The 20,743-nt window shown below is 39.3% G+C and overlaps 1 protein-coding gene across 1 annotated transcript in view; it reads right to left on the bottom strand.

The window, feature by feature from the left end:
• The window catches only part of gbe1b (glucan (1,4-alpha-), branching enzyme 1b), a 94,881-nt gene extending 76,159 nt beyond the window's left edge, over positions 1–18,722 (bottom strand). Inside the window, exons 1-3 of the mRNA XM_042486861.1 lie at positions 18,497–18,722; positions 4,640–4,809; positions 567–682 (exon numbers count right to left, since the gene is read on the bottom strand). Coding sequence (XP_042342795.1) covers positions 567–682; positions 4,640–4,809; positions 18,497–18,594 — 384 coding nt within the window. The 5' untranslated portion in view covers positions 18,595–18,722. The remainder of the gene's footprint in view (positions 1–566; positions 683–4,639; positions 4,810–18,496) is intronic.
• Positions 18,723–20,743: the final 2,021 nt, after the last annotated feature.

The raw sequence follows: 20,743 nt of genomic DNA, 5'->3' as shown, positions 1-20,743 counted from the left end.
GCTGACAATGGGAGCCGGGCAGCCTGTCCAGGGCGCAGGAGTGTGCCAACAATGACCCGGCCCCAAGGAGAGTGGCGCCACGATGCCATCCATTCCACGCCTGGCATCTCATTTCAGGATAATTTCTCATCCACGCTGTTTGCTTGGGAGACAATGCATAATGGGAGGTGCGTCTTTTGTATTTAACCCTGATGAATTATTTACTAGAGCTAAAAACCAATCATGTACACCCACTGCGGGGTGCGTTTTGCACAGACAAACATGGCACAGTGTCCTGAGGGATACCTGCCGCAGACAGCAGCTGAAATAAAAGCCATCAGTTGGGCTCCTCAGGTGTATCTACCCTCCACTGTGCAGATTGTGTACATACAGTAATCTCCCTTCTGCACGCTGTGAGTATGACATGTTGTTGACGGCGACATGCCAGGTTTTCACTTGGTTCATAAGACGCCACACATGACAGGAAATCTCCCTCGCACATTACAGTTACAAGTCCCCATACCACCGTGGCGAGATGACACCGACTGAGGGCGTGAAAATAAGCATGAAGATGTTTTTTTCTCTACCTTGAGTTTGGTGTGATGATCCACAGCTGGAGACTTGTCATGCTTGGGTGGCAGAATCAGTTCCCACTTGCCAAATTCTTTCTTGGTGTAGGGGTGGGAGAATTTGTCCCAGCCATCTATAGGGGGAAAACAGTGAGGATTTAATCACTTCAAATTAATTGGCTTACAACACAGAGCCAAGCACCCATTCTGATTAGCGGTATCCTGATCAAAAACAGCCATATGATCACAGACGCCTATGACAGAGCAAGTCAGTGCATGAATCCCTCTTGTCTTGTTGTTATCTTTTGATATGGAGTGATGACAGATTAGAGAAAAGTCTGAAAAAAAACCTAATTAGTGTAGGAAGAACAATTTTTTTTTTTTTTCTATTTTGTTTATCACCTTACGATCTATCATATCACCCACGTGAGGTCTTGACCCCCAGGCTGAAAACTGCCTGGGGGTCAAGCTCTTGTCTCTATTTTGTACTGTACTGTACTTCCAATGTGCAAATGAGCCTGGCACAGATTTAATGTAGTATGCTGACCAAAATAAGGCTCACATCAATACTACGTCTGTGCTGTATTGCCTGGCAAAGGACTGAGATTTCTGCATCATTTATCTAAATCCTGAAAATTAGGATTTTGTATTGGCAGAAATATGCAATGACAATATGTTTCACAATACAAGGGTAATGATCGAATATATTCCCATATTTTGTAATTTTTTTTAAATCTAATGCTTGTGTTGCACACGTCATGACTCTGCTAGGTTCATAAGCCTGTGTTCTTTGTGTTTATGCTACGGATGTGTTGATAGGTTAGAGTTGACAAGTCAAATGGCTGAAGAAAGATTACAAAACTGAAGCATGAAGCAGTTGGGTATTTAAACACAACACAAAATGAACCACTCCACAAATCTTTGCAGGAAACTATTAACTAAAATCTGATTGTGTTTTTGAGTCAATACAGAATCATAACACATAATATCTTGTTACTCAAGTGTATTGATATTTTCATATCATCACCCTGTGTATGTTGAATCTGTATGTGACAGTCGCTTATTAATTATTTGGGAGCATGCGTATTTGTTTATAGAGAAAATGTTTATAGAACACTGGTGCAATCGATACTGGTTGCTTTTAGTGTCAGATTTGATTTTACCACTAGGAACCGCCAAATTCAGAAGTTTTTCAAATTAAACCATTAATTATTCTGATTACTTACAAACAGTGGCATTTTTCCTCATCACAGCAGTTTGTGTTGCACAAACACAACTCTGTCACCTAGAAAGTATATTTGTATGTTACTAAACTACTTTTTTAACTGCATAGTTGTGGCAACATAATCACTCCTTTGACAATGTTCAGACACAACAATTCTTTCAGGTAATGAAACACTACAGTTATGTACCATGTGGGCTTCACAAGAAGGTGTTTGGGGAGGGTGGTGAGCGTAAAAAGTGCAGGACCTCGACACCAGAACCCCGAGTTTACGTCAGGACTCTTGTCTTGGTTTTAGGCAATAAAAACATTATGGTTACGGTTAGAGAAAGTTTGTAAATTAAGAGAGCATTTGAGAGAAAGTTTGTACATGACTGCCTGTTCAGTGGAAAACATCTGAAATACATTGTCAGTGTCACTTTCACATTTTTGTGATTTCGCTACTTAAGAATGATAAGGTTCTATCTGCGTTCTGAGCGGTTTTGAGATATTAAGCTTCAAAGTTTTGCTTTCAAAATAGATAAAAGGACATGAACCTCGATTCGATTTCTAAATCAAAAGTTCAAAAATGCATATAGCTTAAAAAACCCCACATAATTGTCACAGTTGTCACAGAATAAGAATATACAAATAACTAAATTTTGACAAAAATGTCAGACAGAACGTTGTAATTTTAAGGTGACGACTTGCTAGGTATGTTCGTCAATATCCTCATTATGTTAATAGAAAATGGAATTTGCTCAGCACTATGTTTTTCTTAAAACATATTTTATGTTTCAAATTAGTCATAAATAAATGTAATATCTAGGAGACAGGGCAGCCTAAAGGCAACTTATAGCTGATAGTCATCATTGTGACTTTAGCTCCAGTTCATTGTCCTCCTATTCTAATCTAATACCTCTTGCATAATTCTTTCTTTTTTCTGTGCTCTGCACTGCTCGTCTGTGTCCTGTGACTTTTGCAACAGCAAGTAAAGCAGCAGGCTCACTCATCTAAAAGAAAAACTGATAAAAAACTTGAATTATATCTCTGAACGAGCAACAAAGAGGCATTACATTCATAACGTGCTGATACCACATTACCAATTGTCATTGACTGACAAGAATATATTAGGACACAGAACATTTATTACAAAGCAGCCACCTTGGCATGTCAATTTAGGATGTCGTTTTTATTCAGTAATCCATATCTGCTTCCTATTCATGAGCAAAAACAACGGCAGGATAGAAAATGAATCACAGGAGATGCTCCAGAAGTGACCGGGCACAACACCAGCACTTTTCACAGGCAGGCCAAGTCTTATTTTTTCACAATTTATTTATCCCCCTTTGCTTAAACTCCTCCAAAAAAAAACCCAGTGCATTATGCATCCAACCTGCACCATATTCATGACTAGGGCTGCTGGGCTGTTTCCACATTTACTATGAAATTGAAATCAAATAATATGACTGAGCCGTGTCAAAATGTAATCTCTCACAGAATTGAATGTTGGAATTGAGCTGCTGCCCAAGGTCCTGGAAGATAATTAAAGACGGAAAAAGAAACAGGAGGAATATGGAAAGAGGGAATGGCAGCAACAGAACTAACTAGCACAAAAAATGTGTAAGGACAATAAACAAATTGACAAATATGCGGTTTTGCACTCTGTATCAATCTGTGTTACTATTAGCATTTGCTTTCCTTTATCATTACCTGCAGGGTGTCGCTTGAGAAAGGCTGCGGCACAGAGGGAAGAGTTTGTGCTGTGGTGGTGTGGCAAATGGGGTCTGAGTAATGTTCACAGGTCTGAATTATTTCACCATCCTTTTTGTTATTCATTTTTTTCCTTTTATTACATATTTTTTGTTTGTCTGTTGAGAGTAATATATTAGTGCAGGCATACATGCATTAATATATTTGATAAAGGGAAGAAAATGACAGTGAGAGCTTGTGTTACCTTGTATATCTATTTGATAGATGAGAGCAGCTCTCATTTAATCTTGTTAATGATGACAAAAATAAATAATCTCGCTGCACATATTAACTGAAAATAACACTCAAAAGGCTATTAACCTGAAATTACTTTCAAAGTTGGGGCTGGAGGGAAAAGAGATTTCAGTGCAAACACAGAGGTTGCACTCTCTCAACAACTTTGCAGGCGATGATGAAATAGCAGCTACTAAAATATTAACAAACACTCCCACATTCAAAAGAAGCCCCTTCAGTATGCAAGTTTATCCTGTGTAATCAATATTTTCCACATTTCCTACTCCCAGGTTGGCTGATCAAAAGGGCTGATACCCTTGTACCACAGTTCTCTCTGCTTTTTCTTAATTTTTGGCTCCTTTGTGTTCAAGAGTGCAGAAATGTCAAATTTCTTATTTAATGCACCGTGAAGATATGCAACCTTCCTGTTAGCACTGAAATCTCTTTTTCCCTTTGGGTCCTAACAGTGTATATAACTCTATATTAAAGTGTCATTTCCTTTTTAGTGATTCAATTTATTATCGCAAACTGATTGCTATTATAAAACTGTAATGAAGCACACCTTCATCTATCAGCTTGTTGCATTCTTCTTTAAAACACAATGAGGACGCCTGCTGTGCCAAAAACAAATGAAGATTTCCTATCAAAAAAGACGCAGCATTTTGTACAAATGAACTGAGAGCAAAAAACAAATACAGAGCGCCAAGTCTCAGCTTTAATTTTAGAGTGTTCGCATCCATAGTGGGTGAATTTTACAAGAACTCTAACACCTTTAAACACACAACATGCATGATCCAGTAATAAATGAGCTGCAGTAAAACTGTGGAAGCTTTAGGGAAACAACTTGGACATCACACCCCTGATATCTTGTTCAGGAGCTGACAGTTTTCCTCAGGCTACTTACTAAAGTCACCGGTGAGGAAGAGGGCCTCAGCATCTGGAGCCCATTCTATTAATGACAGGCTGTTGTTTGGGTGCCGCTGCACACCGAAGGTCCTGTAGCTGCGCGTGAACTGGTCAAAGCCTCCTTCTGCATCTTCCAGCTGTAGGAGCTTCTTCTGCAGCAGCTCATACCTTCAAAAACCACAGGGAACACACAAAACTGTGTGAATGCAATGGGAAGCCCACCAGTGGATACACACTCTGTTGGATACATATAGTACACATCATCTGTGATTTTGAATAGATTTCAGTTATTTGCTTTTTGACAACCCCCCAAAGAACATCAATTACATTCAGGTCTGGCTGATACGTGTGGGTGGAGAGCGATATAACAGCAACTGAGATAACTGTTCAAGAGTTCTCCCAGCTTTCTCTCTGCTGAATGTCCGAGTAAATACTGTGGGTTGAGGATTTGATTCAGTTATGACACAAAACCTAAGGAAAACTATTTTTTAAGATGAAATAATGTGAAATAGAATAAGAACACAAATAAAATGTACATCATTATTCCCCAGTTAATTGATTCGTTTCACTGTGGTTATTTACATATTACATACACAATATTAATATTGATCAAATTAGAATATTCATATCGATATAATATAAATGCAGAATTATGTGTACTGATAAAAACATGGTACGTCCTGTCTTCATTTATAAACAACAGTTACTACACTCCACAGCAAGGCTAGCGAAAATTACAATGACATTGTTTATTCTCTGCTATTAAGTACTCACCATGACAACACAAGATGTTGACACACGCAAACTACACATCACTACACAACGAGTCATCAAATTAAAATTAGTGAGGAAGAAGATATTCATCAGTAATTACCACTAATGCTACCATTACTGGAAAAACCAGCCCCTCTACTGTACCCTGTCAGTGTTATCACTTATCAGCCATTAACAACTATTCATAACAATACAGTTAGTGGTGAAAGCAATTTTCAAAATCATCGGTCACAGTCGAATGCCGTTGCAATACAAGAAAAAATCGATTTTGTTGAGTAGGTAATAATTTTGACTATTTCTGTGTAATTAACAGTCTGTAATTTATAAGGGTACCTAGTTTTATTTAAACAGTTGGAGATTTTACATTGGATTTTTCCTTTCAGGCAAATATAGGAACTACTGATGATCATTAAGAATTCTCCTTTGAATAATGATAAATGGGAACCGGCATTATAAAGCCAAAGAATCTAGCTACAATACCAAGCACGAAGCTCTTTTGTGTGACATAAGTTTTCAATAAATTAAGATTTTTACTCGTCAGTCACTGTATAATGACATTTTTTGTCTGAGATTAAATAAGCGAACACAAACTAGTAGAAAGGTTTTTTTGACAAATCCAACTGTTTTAATATTGTTTGAAAAGCTTTCTTAGTTTGCACATATTAACAACTTTTCTAACATATCTCAGCACATGCAGTGTGGCAGTGCACAGTGCTGCATCTTAATGTTTTCCATGCTAACGTTATCACTTTGACGTCCTAGTTGCGGATCTGCCGCATCCCCTCAAGAATGTGTGACTACAGGCATATCCTGAGAGATAAACCTCTGTCTGTTACCTTCAACTGGGAAGGATAGACTAACTACTTTGCAATTTATCTCACTTAAGTTCCTGCAGCCAGCTGGTGTCCATATCAGATTCCCCCCCGGTACAGAAAGCCTCTTTCAGCCAGCTGAGTTAAGTGCACTCTCTCCCCTATAGCCCCGAAGCCAAGCTCAGACTGGCCTGTGAATGCCCTGGGGCTAGTGATGATGGGCTGAAGTAACAGCGCGATTTCTCAGCAGCTGCTCCCTGTGTTGGGCATAGTGGATACAGACAGTACTTGCCAAATGTAAACCTTTAAAAGTCCAACTAGTGATGCCACATGCCTCCTTTGCCACTTTGTCACCATTTCAAGAATATGCTGAAAGGAAGGACAAAGAGAGGATTCACATAAGGGCAGAGCTTCACTGCCACAATATTAATAAGCATGAAAGTCATGCCTGTGATTATAACAAATGAGTTCCAGAAGGTTGGACCGGTGGGGATAGAGAGCCAAAATCCTGTATGGATGCAGTGTTCCGCGCACATCTCTCGTGTCTGTTTCCACTTGAGATTGCAGCAAGGAGGTGAGATGAGACCACACATCACAAATGAATCCTGCCTGTAAAGAAACAATTCATTTCGGTAAGTCATTAACTGAGTTGAAGCTATGGGCAAAATCAAAACTTTGATTTATTTTCCCGTTATTGATAATCAGTCTGTGAACTGTCCTCTGTGCCCTTGTCTACAAATTTTAATTTGATGAAGTTGTCACTCTTCATCTCCTCCATGCTGGCACTGGCACCACTCTATACCTCTCCTGTTTTTCTACAGTTTACATCAATATCCAGCACAGGGCTGCACTTTGTATCCATAGGCAACACTTGGCCGTAAAACACTTTCCCATCAAGCTGCAAAGAGCAGCATCTCAGAGTGTGACCATTTCATCACATATGGCAAGCTTTTTCCCCCAGCACTGGTCCTGAATTCATAATGAGGACAAGTCAATGTTAGAACTGGAGCTCAGTTTATATTGTTGTCTTCCCGTATTTTGTTAAAGCCTTCACATTTCTCGGTGCAATAAGGTACTTTGAAACCTATATATGCAATTGTGCCACCTCATTTAAACCTATTAAAGTTAAAATTACAGCCAATTGATGTATATATTTACACAAGCCAGAAAAAAAATTACAAAAAGGTCGAAATGAAAGCATTTAAAAATGTAACACACCTAACACAATCAATGAGCCTGTTTACACCTGGTATTAAGTGTTCAAATAATATGAACATACGTAAACAGCCAAGACACATCGCTGTTCACAACACAACCACTTGTGTTCAGATTTCGTTACTGTCTATGTCACTGAGATCTATCAAAGGCCCCTGCACACGGTTAACCACACTCTTTCTAGCTGCTCACTGGTCACATTAGCAGCTGTGTCGGTACAGCTGGACATATCGCTGTAAGCAAAAATTCGACACATCTCCTTCCATAGGGAAAAACGATAGACGGTCACGCATCACTTCATCTAACTCGTTATAAACTGGGTAAGTTGTAGTGTGTTAGAACTCTTCTACCAAATCAACCACCATGTCCTACATTAATGATGAAGTCCCTGTTGGGGACGCATCAAGATAAGTAGTCAAATGCATTTCATGCCCTCTCAACAAGTGATTTAGGTGATCAGATTACAGATTGTCTTGGTGATGGTTTACACTTGTATTCATCACTGTCCACCTGTGATCTGATCATGCAAAACGAATATCAATACTAAGTGTAAAGAGGTTCTCTATGAGCCCCAAATGTATTAATACAGCAGTACAATAATTGATTGGTCTCAGTTTGATATTAATGTGCTACTATCTTATTGTATGCATCTATTTTGGTTATGACTTGAAGCCAAAATGTGGAGAATTATTATGGGATGATACCATCTTTACAATTACTCTACTGTCAGGTAGGGGTGTAAATCACTGGTTTCATCACGATACGATATTATATCGATACTTTGAACAACAATAAGATATTTGACAATATTACAATATCTACCAAGACACGATATCGATTCGATTTAGGGGCCTGAGATCAATATGGGCCGATATTATCTGCTCATTTAACACAGTCAGTTACAGGAGAAGCTGCCACCCCTTTCTTTGCTTCTGGCCAGAGAAGATAAAAACAGCATATACATAATTGAAAATAATTAAAAATTGGTTCATTCTGTTTGAAAATGCTTTCTGGAAAAAATGTTTTCATTTTAATTCAAACCATGATCTGTTTTCTTAAAACTTCAGGGCTGCCTGACTTGAAGACAAACTCCTCCCAACATCCTCAAAACGTGGATAAACAATAAGATCTTTTCACTAAAGTATAAACCTCAATGATAACTGTCAAGGATCATACACAAAACAACTGTCTTCTGAAGGTCACATTTCCCCCACATATACAACATGCTAATGTTTTTAGCATAAGCCTATGGCATTTTACATTGCAGAAATTAGCTTAGCTAGCGGACTTTTCCTCTACTCATCACCTAGCCAGTTTACTAGTATTTATGCTTTGTCTTACTCACAACTGGATTAAGTCTATGCACCTCCCGACAGAACAGCATGGATGACTTTCAGTCTTACATGCACATTTATTCAGTCAACATGAAACAGAGCAGCTATCCTGACGTTAGCAGGAAGTCGGTGAGGTGGCATGGCAGGTATTTCGTGTGTGATCTGTTGACTCGCAGTTTCTCCGAAAACAAAACATTCCCCACACTGATAATTTAATTCCAAGTCAACAGCATCATCCCATGGATGTATTATAAGGAAGTCATCATCTTTCTCTCACTCGTCGCCACCATCTGCCGGACGCTGTGTGACAGTGAAAAAGACTTTCAAGATAAGGGCGTGCCTGAAAGAGGATGATTTGGATCAATGTTTACAGTTTGCATCGATGTTACGTGATCGTTGATCATTTAATGGATATATCCATGCAGTTTGTTTTGGGGGTTCATAGCTGTCAGTCTCAGCGCTTTTATTGATATTACCACAATATCATTAAAGTCAAAAATCTGACACATAGGGGCTTTGTTACAGTTGTTAGTATGAGAACCTTGAATCTTAATGTGAGAATCAATGGTTCCTGCCACAATACACCTCTTCAATTGCCTGCAAATTCATTTCCTAATTGCTAGTTAAACACATGAAAGATTCATTCATCTGTTAGACTGAGCAGGGAAACTTGCCGTTTACTGTCTTACAGAGCGGCTGTATGGTGAGTGTTGGATGCATGTTGAATGTAACATCAGTCAATGATAAAAGCATATTAAAGTACATTAGTACAGTACATTAGTACATGACATACAATATTAATGCTACTATACTATAATACTAATACTATAACTAGTGCTTGAACCTGCATTAGTGGGGTTTTTTGGCCACTCGGAGGCAGTGGAAGCTGTTAGTGTACGTTTTTTAGCTGTTTTGCACTCCGCCAGCTCCTAAAGGAAATATCTGGCTCTTTAGTTGCTAAATGCTCCACTATGTTCACCAGCTTGTCGCTAACTGTTTCTGTCTGCCATTTGGAGCTGGGCAGGAAGCCTACAGTGGGTTTATCAGAGCTTTTTGCTGCCTGCTGTGGCTACAAACAACACTGATGAGAGCAGCGAGAGTGAATCACAACAGTAAGTTTGAGGGGCGTGAAAGCAATGCCATGAGCTAAAACACGCTAGTACACTCCTTCAATATGAGGGGAACATCACTGCAACTGCTCCTATAACATATCATTATGTATCACAGTATAAATATGTTGTTATAGCAGATATATACAACACTAAAAGAAGAACATTGAAAGAAGAGAGACTGAACACCACTTCTCAATGAAACAAAGTAGCAGTTCAGTTTCACTAAACAGTGTTTCCTCTAGGATTTTTTTCAGCAGCGGGGGCAGGCTCTCCAGGGAGCCGTGGCGGCGTAAACAAATGACGCTTTTTAAAGGCTGAATGTAAAAATAAAAAATAATAACAAAAATTCAACAATAAAATAATAAAAACAATAAATAATAATTTCTTGATGGGGCTGTAATCAGTGGCAAAGTTTGCACCCAGGCTCAGAACAATGGATTTTTCTTGGTTTTCTGTAGAACAGCTCTAAGGCTCTGTTGTACGGAAATTCCCCAAGAGGTGGCCCGTTGATGCTCAGCAGCATACATGCTGCAAGGTGATCCCCCTGCAGCCTGTTTCTCAAGTCAGTCTTCACCTTCAAATAGAAACAATAATTTTTTTAAAAAAAATTTCAACCCATTTAGGGTCCCAGCCTGATAACCTGTGTTTCCCTTTATGTTTTTCTCCTCTCCTCTCATCTCTCTCTCCTGCACCATCACTTTGCTCTCCTGCTCCTTCACTCGGCACTCCCCCTCCTGTACTCTGCTCTCCTTCACTTTGTTCCACTGCTCCTCCCTGTCTGTTACTTGTCTTATACGATTACATAAAACATTAACACAGATAATTTACACTCACGTCACATTTGATTACAAGTGTGAACATAATTTTTTACCTAACCATCATAATTTGAGTCAGTAAAAAGGCTAATGATACCTGACTAGCGCCATCCTCATCAGGTGTCTTTCTCTTCTTTGAAAAATATTTGAACAAGCTCATCTGAAAATGCAGTCAGCAGTTACATCATGGCGTGTATATCGCTTAATGCTATCAATTAGTTTACTCACGTTAGCGACACTGAGTTGAGTTGGCACCGGCCCGATTAACTTAAGCTACGTAACCTTAGCTGGCCATCAATATTTTGCGAATGTTTATTTAACTAATAAACTCTATTATAAGTTTTCTTAAGCTAATAAGTCTACCTTTTCTCCGGTAAGTTGCACACTATTTTCAAGCCGACACTCCTCTGACTCTCCGACCTGATGCCTGGATGCGAGCAGCTAATTAACGTCGGCACCAGTTAGTTCTGTTGGGGGGCGGCGGTGCTATCTACCCCAAAGAGTAGATACGGAGCAAGATAGTTATCTGCCTCAGCACTCGCGACACCCAACGCAGTGCAGGACTGTGCTGTGATGCGGCGGTGGTGTATTTGCAATAAAAAATTTTTTAAAAAAAAAACAAAAAAAAACCCGACATTTGAAGGAGCGGCGGGTAGGATTTAGGAGTGGCGGGCGCCACTCCTAAATGAGTGTAGAGGAAACAATGGTAAAAACACTGCTGCTCATTGTCAGGTAGTACATTCCAAAGTAGAAATCCCTGCAGCCAGAAGCTTGTCCTGTCCCCTATTCAGTGGTAATAGAGCAGCAGGAGATTATAGATGTGAGTCACAGATTACAGTCATGGCTCTCTTATCTCTTACTTTGGGCAACTTTATCTATAAAGATACTGGAGAAAATATCATGTGGCAAGACTATTAAACTCACAGATATTACTGCAGCTAAATTGTAAGTGACAGACATTAACTTCCTGTCAAATCCCTTCAGTACAGTGCCTGATACATTTCTGCTTCTTCTCAAACTATCAAGTTATTCCTTAAAATGTTGAGGACTGCTGGCAGTTTTTGGTGTACACCATGTTGATATATACCAATTTTCACAAGTCAGATTATGATTATTATTTCCTTGCAGAGAAATCTCTCCCACGAGAGAAGAACTAGCCTCAGAAGGCAAAAGAGAAAGCTAATCAGTTAGCAAACTCTCATGAAAATCAAAATGAGAGTTCAGAAGGTGCTGGAGAAGAAGGTGGTTGAGTAAAGATCTCATTGATGAGAAAGCTGAGGCTCTGAGGGTGCTCAGGATGGCAGACCAGCTGGGGGACACTCTCTGGAATAAGAGAAATGAGGCTGAGAAACAGCTGGAGAGACTTGACTTCAGCTCTGAAGCACGGTGAGGAACAGCAGAAGATCGATCATCTGCAGAAACTGCGGAGAAAAGCTCTCCCTCCTCAGCACCACAGACGAGGTCAAACAATCCCAGCAGGAGATAGAAGTGGAGTGGGAAAAGAAGGGAGCAGCAGGATGTCCAGGCTGGAGGATCTGGAGACTAAAAGTCCAAGAAGAAAAGTTGGACAGCAAAGGTCATTCCATGCCAGGCCCCAGCAGTGGAAGACCGGTAGCACTGTACTATTATAGCCGACATCCTGTGGCAGGAAGATCTGTCTTTGAGTTGTCCTCCAGCTATTTTGCCCCATTTATATGTATTATTATGTTTTATGTATTACTTTTATTGTTTTGGGTGAGTCTGTCCTTGATGCTTTAGAAATCAAGTGCTTGGTTGAGAACCTCTGCATGTAAAACTGGATAAACACAAAATCTTGACTTGATTAGAGATCCCAGACCCAAATCTTATATTACAGTTCAATGAATTTAAAAAAAAACCTTATAATTCCTGCACTGTTTCAATGCTATAGAAGTCGAAAGTTTCTCTACAGTTAATCGTAGGTGTAACATTCAGTCACAGAATGGAGACCATGTTGGGGAGAAATTATGAAACTTTGGAAATTAGGCACGAATAAACAAAAGTTGGTGTTACCAATAGTAACTGAAAGTCCAACTCATATTTGTTTATGTATAAAGTTTATAAAGCTTTATAAAGTTTATGTATCAACAAACTTTTAACTTTCAGAGTTCCTGAGGTCAAGTTCACAAAATACAGTCCAGTCAATTTTAGCCAATACATTTGGATGCCACTCTAACCTCTGCGAAAAAAGGAGCATCTTGCCTTTTTAATTAAGTCGATCTAGTCTTCATTACGTGTGGAAGGAATCTTTGGGCTTGCTAAACTTTAAACAAAGGCATTTTTGATACTGAGTAATCACTCTGATTCTTCAAATCATTTGGTTGTCACATGCAAACGACTAGGTGGTAAGGAAAGACAAACCAAAGTGAGTCCTGCTTTACTTTTAGGATTATGCTAAGGTTTTTGAAAGTGCTGTTATTCAGGGTGGCCCAATTAATTAACTGGATGGACCTGGATTGATGAATCAGAAAAATGTAGGCAGTTACAATGTATTACTCTGACCGTGCACTGCTCAAACAAAAAGCCTTGTATTTGACAGACAGGATGGGAGGAGGAAGACCACATGGCGTCATCTGTTTTCAGGACGACTCAGAGTCTGTAGCTGGTTATTATACTGTCAGAAAAATAATCTGAACTAAAACCTTTGAGCACTGGCATTAGAAACAGAACAATACAGGCCCTATGAGGTGTTGAAATGATGCCAACAATAGCAAACACATCACCTACACCTACATGAGACCCTTGTTTTGATGCCATATCTTTAACTATAACTAAATAAACTAAATTACAGTCACGGTGTAAAATCTCCAGTCATGATTACAATCCACTTTTTAAATTCTCCCTATAGAGCAGCTGAACTGTGTAACCCATTCATACACTCCACGTTAGACAATCGCACATCTAAATTTAGAGTGAGTGTTAAGGTCTGTTGCATTGTGTATGACTGATGGTGACAGCTGAAGCACAGAGGTGTCAGGACAGTCTACAACAGCCTGCACAAACACAAGTAGGAAAAAACTTCTTTCTTTCAGATGTCAGCTCACCTACAGGGCTTCCATACAGCCCAGCGGCAAGGTGACTTTCAAATAATGCCGTTACTGTCCTTCTGTGACTAAGTGCATTAATGAGGCTAAAGCAGGACCTGGACATTTGCAGAGAGGTTGATTGATGAAAGCGAAACTTTCCTGCTAACCTCAGACCTTTGTTGACCCTCAAGCAAGGTGAGAGGAAAATAAATGCTGCCCACGCTGCCCCTAAAGGTCCGGTGTGTGGGATTTGGGGTGTATATTGGCAGAAATGAAATATAATACTAGTATGCTTTCTGCAGTGTACAGTCGGCTGAAATTTGAAAATAAGAATCAAAAATGATGTTTTCTTTACCTTGGAATGAGCTATTTATATCAACATAGGCAATAAAGAAATCGAAACACGAGTGGTCAGCTGGAGACACATGATAGACACAAGTGTTAACAGTCCATAGAGTCCGCCATGTGGCACCTCCACGTTTCTACAGTAGCCCAAAACAGACAATCCAAACACCGGCTATAGATGAGCCATCTGGGTCTTTGCATTGACCACCATAGTTAGAACCCCCCTGGGACAGGCAAAGCAGTTTTGGAAAACACACTGGTCTTTAACATTAAACTGCTTTATTCCCTGTTTTTATTTGTTAAAATCACTGTGTCTGTTTGTTTCAAAGAGAAAAAGCACCCTGCAGATAATTTGAGTCCTAATAAAAACTGAATGTCTGGGTCTTAAGTTATCAGAGAAAAAAGGTGAGCACAGATTTCGCACGTGCTGGGCTAGCAGTCAGTCTGTGATGAGCCAAAGTGTGTCGGAGAAACGCTGATTTGTAACGGGAATGTGCTTTATTCAGTATTTTTGCTGTTTTTTAATCACCTGGTCCATTTGTTTTGGAGGGAAAGAGATCTCTGCAGATAGTTTGGCTCCAGGTATAAACCTCCTGAACAATGAAACCTGAAGGAATGCTAACTGGAAGTTCAAGCTCAGCACATGGGAAACGTTTCAGCTGGTTGCAATCTGCAGTCCTCAGTGCTAGATAGCATTAAATCCTACACACAGCTCCTTTTCAAGAAAATACATAAAACATTCACTCATTATACAACAGGTAGTGTCAAAAGTGAAAAGTGATCCAGTCATTGTAATAATACCTATTAACTATTAAGAAACTGTAAATTGCTGTTTTTCCACTTAGCTTTAAATCCTGTGTTTTAACTCATTACTTTTCAGTCAGAGCACATGCATCGGCAGTCATCACTTCAAAGCCAATAATCAGTTTTGCTTTAAATATGTTGCATCACCATCACAGGCAGAAAACTCAGACGTATTGCTGCATTTTCACTTTGAAATGAGTTGTGATGACATACTCAAATCTTTGCAAAAACTCTTTGCCGTAATAAGCAGCATTCCCAATGCACCCTACTTTCATTTGGTCCAATTTAGGAGATACATGGTGCCACGAGCTGCAAAATCCTAGCAGCACTTCCTGCAGACTTGCGCAACAGGAAGGGTAAATAATGAAGCATGTCAACAGAGCACTGCTCACAGGGGCTGTAACCTGCGTGCAGCATCAACGGCTGTTTTCACATTCAATCTGAAAGTACAACCACAGAATAACTCATTAGGATGGGAGGCCAGCACAATCCACTGGAATAATTTTAACCGTCTGTGCATACCAGCTGTATCTGGTGTGAACCAAAGTTCAACAAACCCAGGATGTGGGCAGCCTTGAGCCATGACATGATGGTGAAATCTAAAGAATCAGTCTGTGTGGTCATAGGTCTCTTTCTGATAAGCCCGCTGAATTCTTAGCACTGTGCAACTCGGCAAGGGAACTCAGCGTGACACCGCAGCCTGAGAAAGCTCTTGATTTCTTTGCCTGTCTTCATGGTGTGGTGTTTGGACTGTAGGCCTTTGGACACCAGGGGCTTATCAAGAATTAACCTTCACACAGCGGTGCTCCTATATGTAAAATAATTTATGTACAACTTTCATCAGCGTGACAGGTGTTTGAGACACATCTAGGGCTCTGTGAAGCCTGACAATCCCAAGCTGTGTCTGTGATGAAACTGACACGCTCATCTCTCCGTAAGACTAGAGCCCTGCTCACACGCTTCAAATACAAAGCAGGTGGTCCCTTACCTGCCACATTAGAGACAAGATCTGACACTGTAATGAAAATGGATTAAACTACATGGCCCCTAAGCAGAGTTTTAGGGCCTATTTTCAGAGACGACTCAACAGTGAGCAGATACCGTAGCGATGTGAGCAGTAGATCATTATTACTGTCTCTTGTAAGTAAAAAACATAACACTTTTTTAAAGAAGAAATCCAGCAGGTAAGACTAATTTGACACAAGATGGGCACTGACATTTTAAACCATATGGCCTTCAATTCTGAAATAAGTCTCAGAGTCCTCTCAAAAGAAAGACATCATTATGAAATCAACATTGTGTTATTATTAACTGTAACATTTTGGTGCCACTCAGTCATTAAGCAATTATCTTTCTAAATTGGCCCTCTTCGTTTTTGTCCAGTCTGTTTATCAGGTTAAAAACAGAACTCACAGCAATTAAAAAGACACAAGAACCAAAAACATGACTAAAAAGCATGAGACTGAACTGTCTATTGACTTACACAGAGTGTCTATTTACTTTTGGAGATTAGTGTAGACACAAGGTCAATGAATTTACCACTGAAGGACAAGCGTCTGGTCTTTTCAGGGCTCTGGCAGGTGCGACACAAACTTAAGCATATTTGTATTTTAAATTTGTTTCAATGTTCACAATAACCTCGATATGACTTTACTTTCATTTAAATATTCACTGTATTCTTTTGGTGATAAACATTACGGAGAATAAACAGGCCTTAGGGTCGCTGATTTGACTAATAAGCAAAACAGGTGTTTATGAACCTCAGTTAATCACACTTGATTCAATCAAAAGGTTTTGTATGTTTTGTCTCTCCTGGGTACATTAATTTAAATGCAATTGTGGCATGTGAATATCAGGGTTCCCATACATTTTCATGGTATTTCTCTTGTAAGCAATCAGTAGATTAAGAGAATTATTTTAAAAATGTAGAAAGAATATCTACACAAATTATAATTATCATAATTATACATTTAAAATTATGCTACAAAATTATTAGAATTTTAAGGACCTTTTCAGGTAATTTCATTTTTGTTTTTGTTTTTCACTTTCATTATTTATTTATCTATTTATTGATTTTTTTGTGTGCTAATTTTCAGGTAATTTTTTTTTGTACTCTTTACTTATTTATTGCACATTTTTGGGTAGTTTCTTTTCATAGATTGCTCATTTACATCTTCCCATTTCTGAAACTAATCGAGCCAATTTGCAAAGTTTTCAAAGGATTAATAATTCCATGAATTTTCCAAAACCTTTAATCATTTTTTACTTATTCCATGACTTTTCGTGGTTTTCCATTACCATGGGAATTTGTTTGGTAAGCTGACATCTCTGTTTATGTTATGCTCTCAAAATCACTTAAGAACTCAGGACAATTTGCCAAAACGTCAAGGACAAATCCTATAAAGCATATGAATGCACAGATACTTTACAGTCCAACAAATGTTTTCATCACATTGGTTATGGATTCCAGTTCATCCAGCCCCACTGTGGCTTTAACTGACAATAATAACAAGGCTATTACAATACTTATCAGAACTTCCCTCTTTGCTTTGTGCATTACTGGTATAAAAATAGCCCATGACTCCATTAAGAAGATGCATCATGGGAAACATTTTCTATCCTGGTCATAATATATAGGAGTCTACTTCTACATGTAGTTTGATACCATCCACCAGCAACCTTACTTTGGCAACTGCACAAAAATGTGATTGAAATATGTGCAGGACGTAATCCCATATTGATAAATGCACCACGCCACACACACTGCACAATCACTAGTGGCACACACTTGCAGACAAAGTCAGCTACTTACGACTTCCACCCTAATAATTAATTTGTATGGAGGCCAAATCGAGGCTGAAGGGGGAAATCATGCAGCATATGAGTGCAGCATAAAGTCAATTAATGTCTGAGAAGTTATGTGTGTTGCTGGACCTTTCAAACTGCAGAAACCAAACCAGTCTGCTGCTGCAGGGTGTGCGCTCTGAGTTGGAAACTTTCGATTTTAATCCAATTTATAACACATTTAGGATAACTGATGCCTCGATAACAACCAGACACAATGAAAAGCAAAACTCATCAGAATGAGGGCCGAGGCTTGCAGAAAGCTGTTGTGATGCTGCAGCCGAAAACACAACAGGCGAGGATCAGACAGCGTTTCAGCCCAAAGCACCACCTCACGCCGCGACGTGGACGTCACCTGACTGCGAAACACATGCGTACTGTTGAACTGTCAAACATCGATAGTTGAGACACGACTTGCCTTCTTCGGCAACTTGTAACATATAATGGCAGCAGTTCGTTATTTTTACATAACATCCTCTAAACGCTTGTTATGCAGCACACAGAAAGGGAAGAGAGAAGCACGAGAGCGTGTGCGTGACAGGGAAACGCAGCTCAATGCGACCTCTGCTCACTCAAAATGCCAAGCCACAATACACAGGGTTGACTGATGTGTTGCAAACATCGTTTTTTATCTGTTAGTCGTGTAGTTTTATTTCAAGACAGATGCCAGATTGAAGCTGGCTACTGCTCGCTTCACCGGGGACTGGATTTTGGCGACAAGCTGCGCACTAAAGCGCCATTTAAGTCGTGTTTTACCTCCTCTTGAAGTCCTTTTCGTACGCTTTGAGGTAGGGATCCATTTGGAGAAGGCAGCTGAACTCAGGAATTGTAACATTATCCTCTAGGTCTGCCATGGTTTCTCCAGACGAAAGCAATCGAGCACCGACTGCCGCTGTCCGGAAGAACTGACAGTGTCATGTACAGAGAACAGGCATGCCAGCTTTCGGTAACAACGAATCAGCTGCTTTGTGCTTAGCCCGTCCCATCATCACACAACATGCTGTGTTCTCCAGAGGGTCAGAGATAAAAGAGCACAGAGCTCAAGACGTGCCGGGCTGGGATATAGTGTGACTTTAAGATGACATCAGTGGAAGCATCTGGCGTGTCAGAGGAAGATGACTCGGATTTGTATGCAGATGTGAAGCTTTGCAGGCTGTTTGTGTGACTGACGTATGTGGATGTTAAAAAAAGGTCCACCTACTAAAAATATCGGTAACCAGATACATCGACAAGTAATTAGTTTCTGGGGCTCAATAGCTGAACTCAATACTGAACTACAATTCGAGTTATCTGTGAACATTTGTAAACGACAAATGAAAGCCTGTTTATTTAGTCTGGCCTTTAAATGAATGGAATTCTTGTAATAATGATTTTCTATTAATTCTCTTAATTTTACTGTTCTTACTGGTCTCTGTAGGCTACTTTTCACTTTGGCTTATATATGTTGTTTATCACCGCCTGTCTTTTGATTGTCTAAACTTGTTTTTTGTGTTGCATTTTTTAATTGTTAAGCACTTTGGGCTGCATTTCTTGTTTTAAACGTGCTCTATAAGTAAAGTTGTTTATTATTGTTATTATTATTTATCTGTCACTTTGGCTGAAATATCTCAAAAAATAGCTCTGATCATGATACTAGTGCATTTTGTATAACTATTCATCAATATAAAGGTTGATTACTAAGGATTTTGGGGACCCAATGACCTTTATTTTGGCAACAGTGTAAGCTCAAACTAATGTGTAAAATGTATCAACAACCAGCAATTAAAGGAGTACTCAGAGCTTTCACCTGAGTAAAATGAGCATTAGCACACTAGAAATACAATTGCAAGTAACCACCCTGTATACCTAAGTAAGTAGCCTACAGTGGTATTAGCACCAGAACATACTTAAAGTACCAAAAGTAAAAGTACTTATTGTGCAGAATGGCCCATTTTAGAATAGGGTTGCAGCGATAACCCGGTTTCAAGGGACACCGCAATATTTAAGTTGACGGTTGTCATACCGTGTACATTTACTGATCTGCAGTGTTGGAAAAAATGCAATCAAACAGAGAATCTCTCCTGCACATGTGCAACTCCTCCCCCCTTCCACTGCCTTTTTACACAATACTTTCATTTAAAAAATGATGTCAAGTTTCAGTTATAATAACAAATTTGTTCAACCAAAGAGAACTAAATGTATAACTGATAATAACTATAATATTACTCGTGTAATACCACATACCATGATACAGTGAAACTAGGATTTATTTCCTGAGACTGTTAATTTAGCATGAAAATACCATACCGATGCAACCCTATTTCAGAATAACAGTGTATTACATTACTGGACTTTGATTGCTGGTGCATGCACATTACTTATACTGCATGTGTTGAATGAAGGGCTCATTTCAGTTACTTTATATATTGCAGAGACTTTGCCCCAGGGATCAATAAAGTCTTAGTTTATCTTAATGTGTAATGATAATTAATAATGTCTTTGAGGAGTATAATTTGTATTATTTATCTGAATCTGATAAGTAACTTGCAACTAAAGTTGTCAAATATATGTAGAGTAGTAAAAAAGTGTAATATTTTGCCTCTAAAATGTAGTTAAGTAGAGGTAAGTAGCATAAAATGGTATTACTCAAGTTAAGTACCATAAAATTGGACTTAAGTACAGTACTTGAGTCTTTTACGTAGTTGCTTTCCACCACTGTCAGCAGCTACTGGTCACTTTGTCATATGTATATTCACAGGCATTCATGGTCCCTATAGAAGCAGGAGGAGGAGGAGGGGCAGGAGGGTTAGGACATACTTTATTTATCCCTGGGGGGGCATTCAATCTTTTCACTCTGTTGTCATTTACATGTTAAACACACACAGGCACAAACAGGACATTTACATGAATAAATGGAGAGATGTTAGAGTGGAAAGGCTGCCAATGGACAGGCGCCCCAAGCTGTTGGGGGTTTGGTGCCTTGCTCAAAGGCACCTTGGTAGTGCCCCGAAGGCAAATTGGCAC

The sequence above is a fragment of the Plectropomus leopardus genome, chromosome 5, assembly GCF_008729295.1.
Source record: "Plectropomus leopardus isolate mb chromosome 5, YSFRI_Pleo_2.0, whole genome shotgun sequence".
Taxonomy (NCBI): Eukaryota; Metazoa; Chordata; class Actinopteri; order Perciformes; family Serranidae; genus Plectropomus; species Plectropomus leopardus.
The sequence above is the reverse complement of the archived record's forward strand: the minus strand, read 5'-3'. Positions and strand labels throughout refer to the sequence as shown.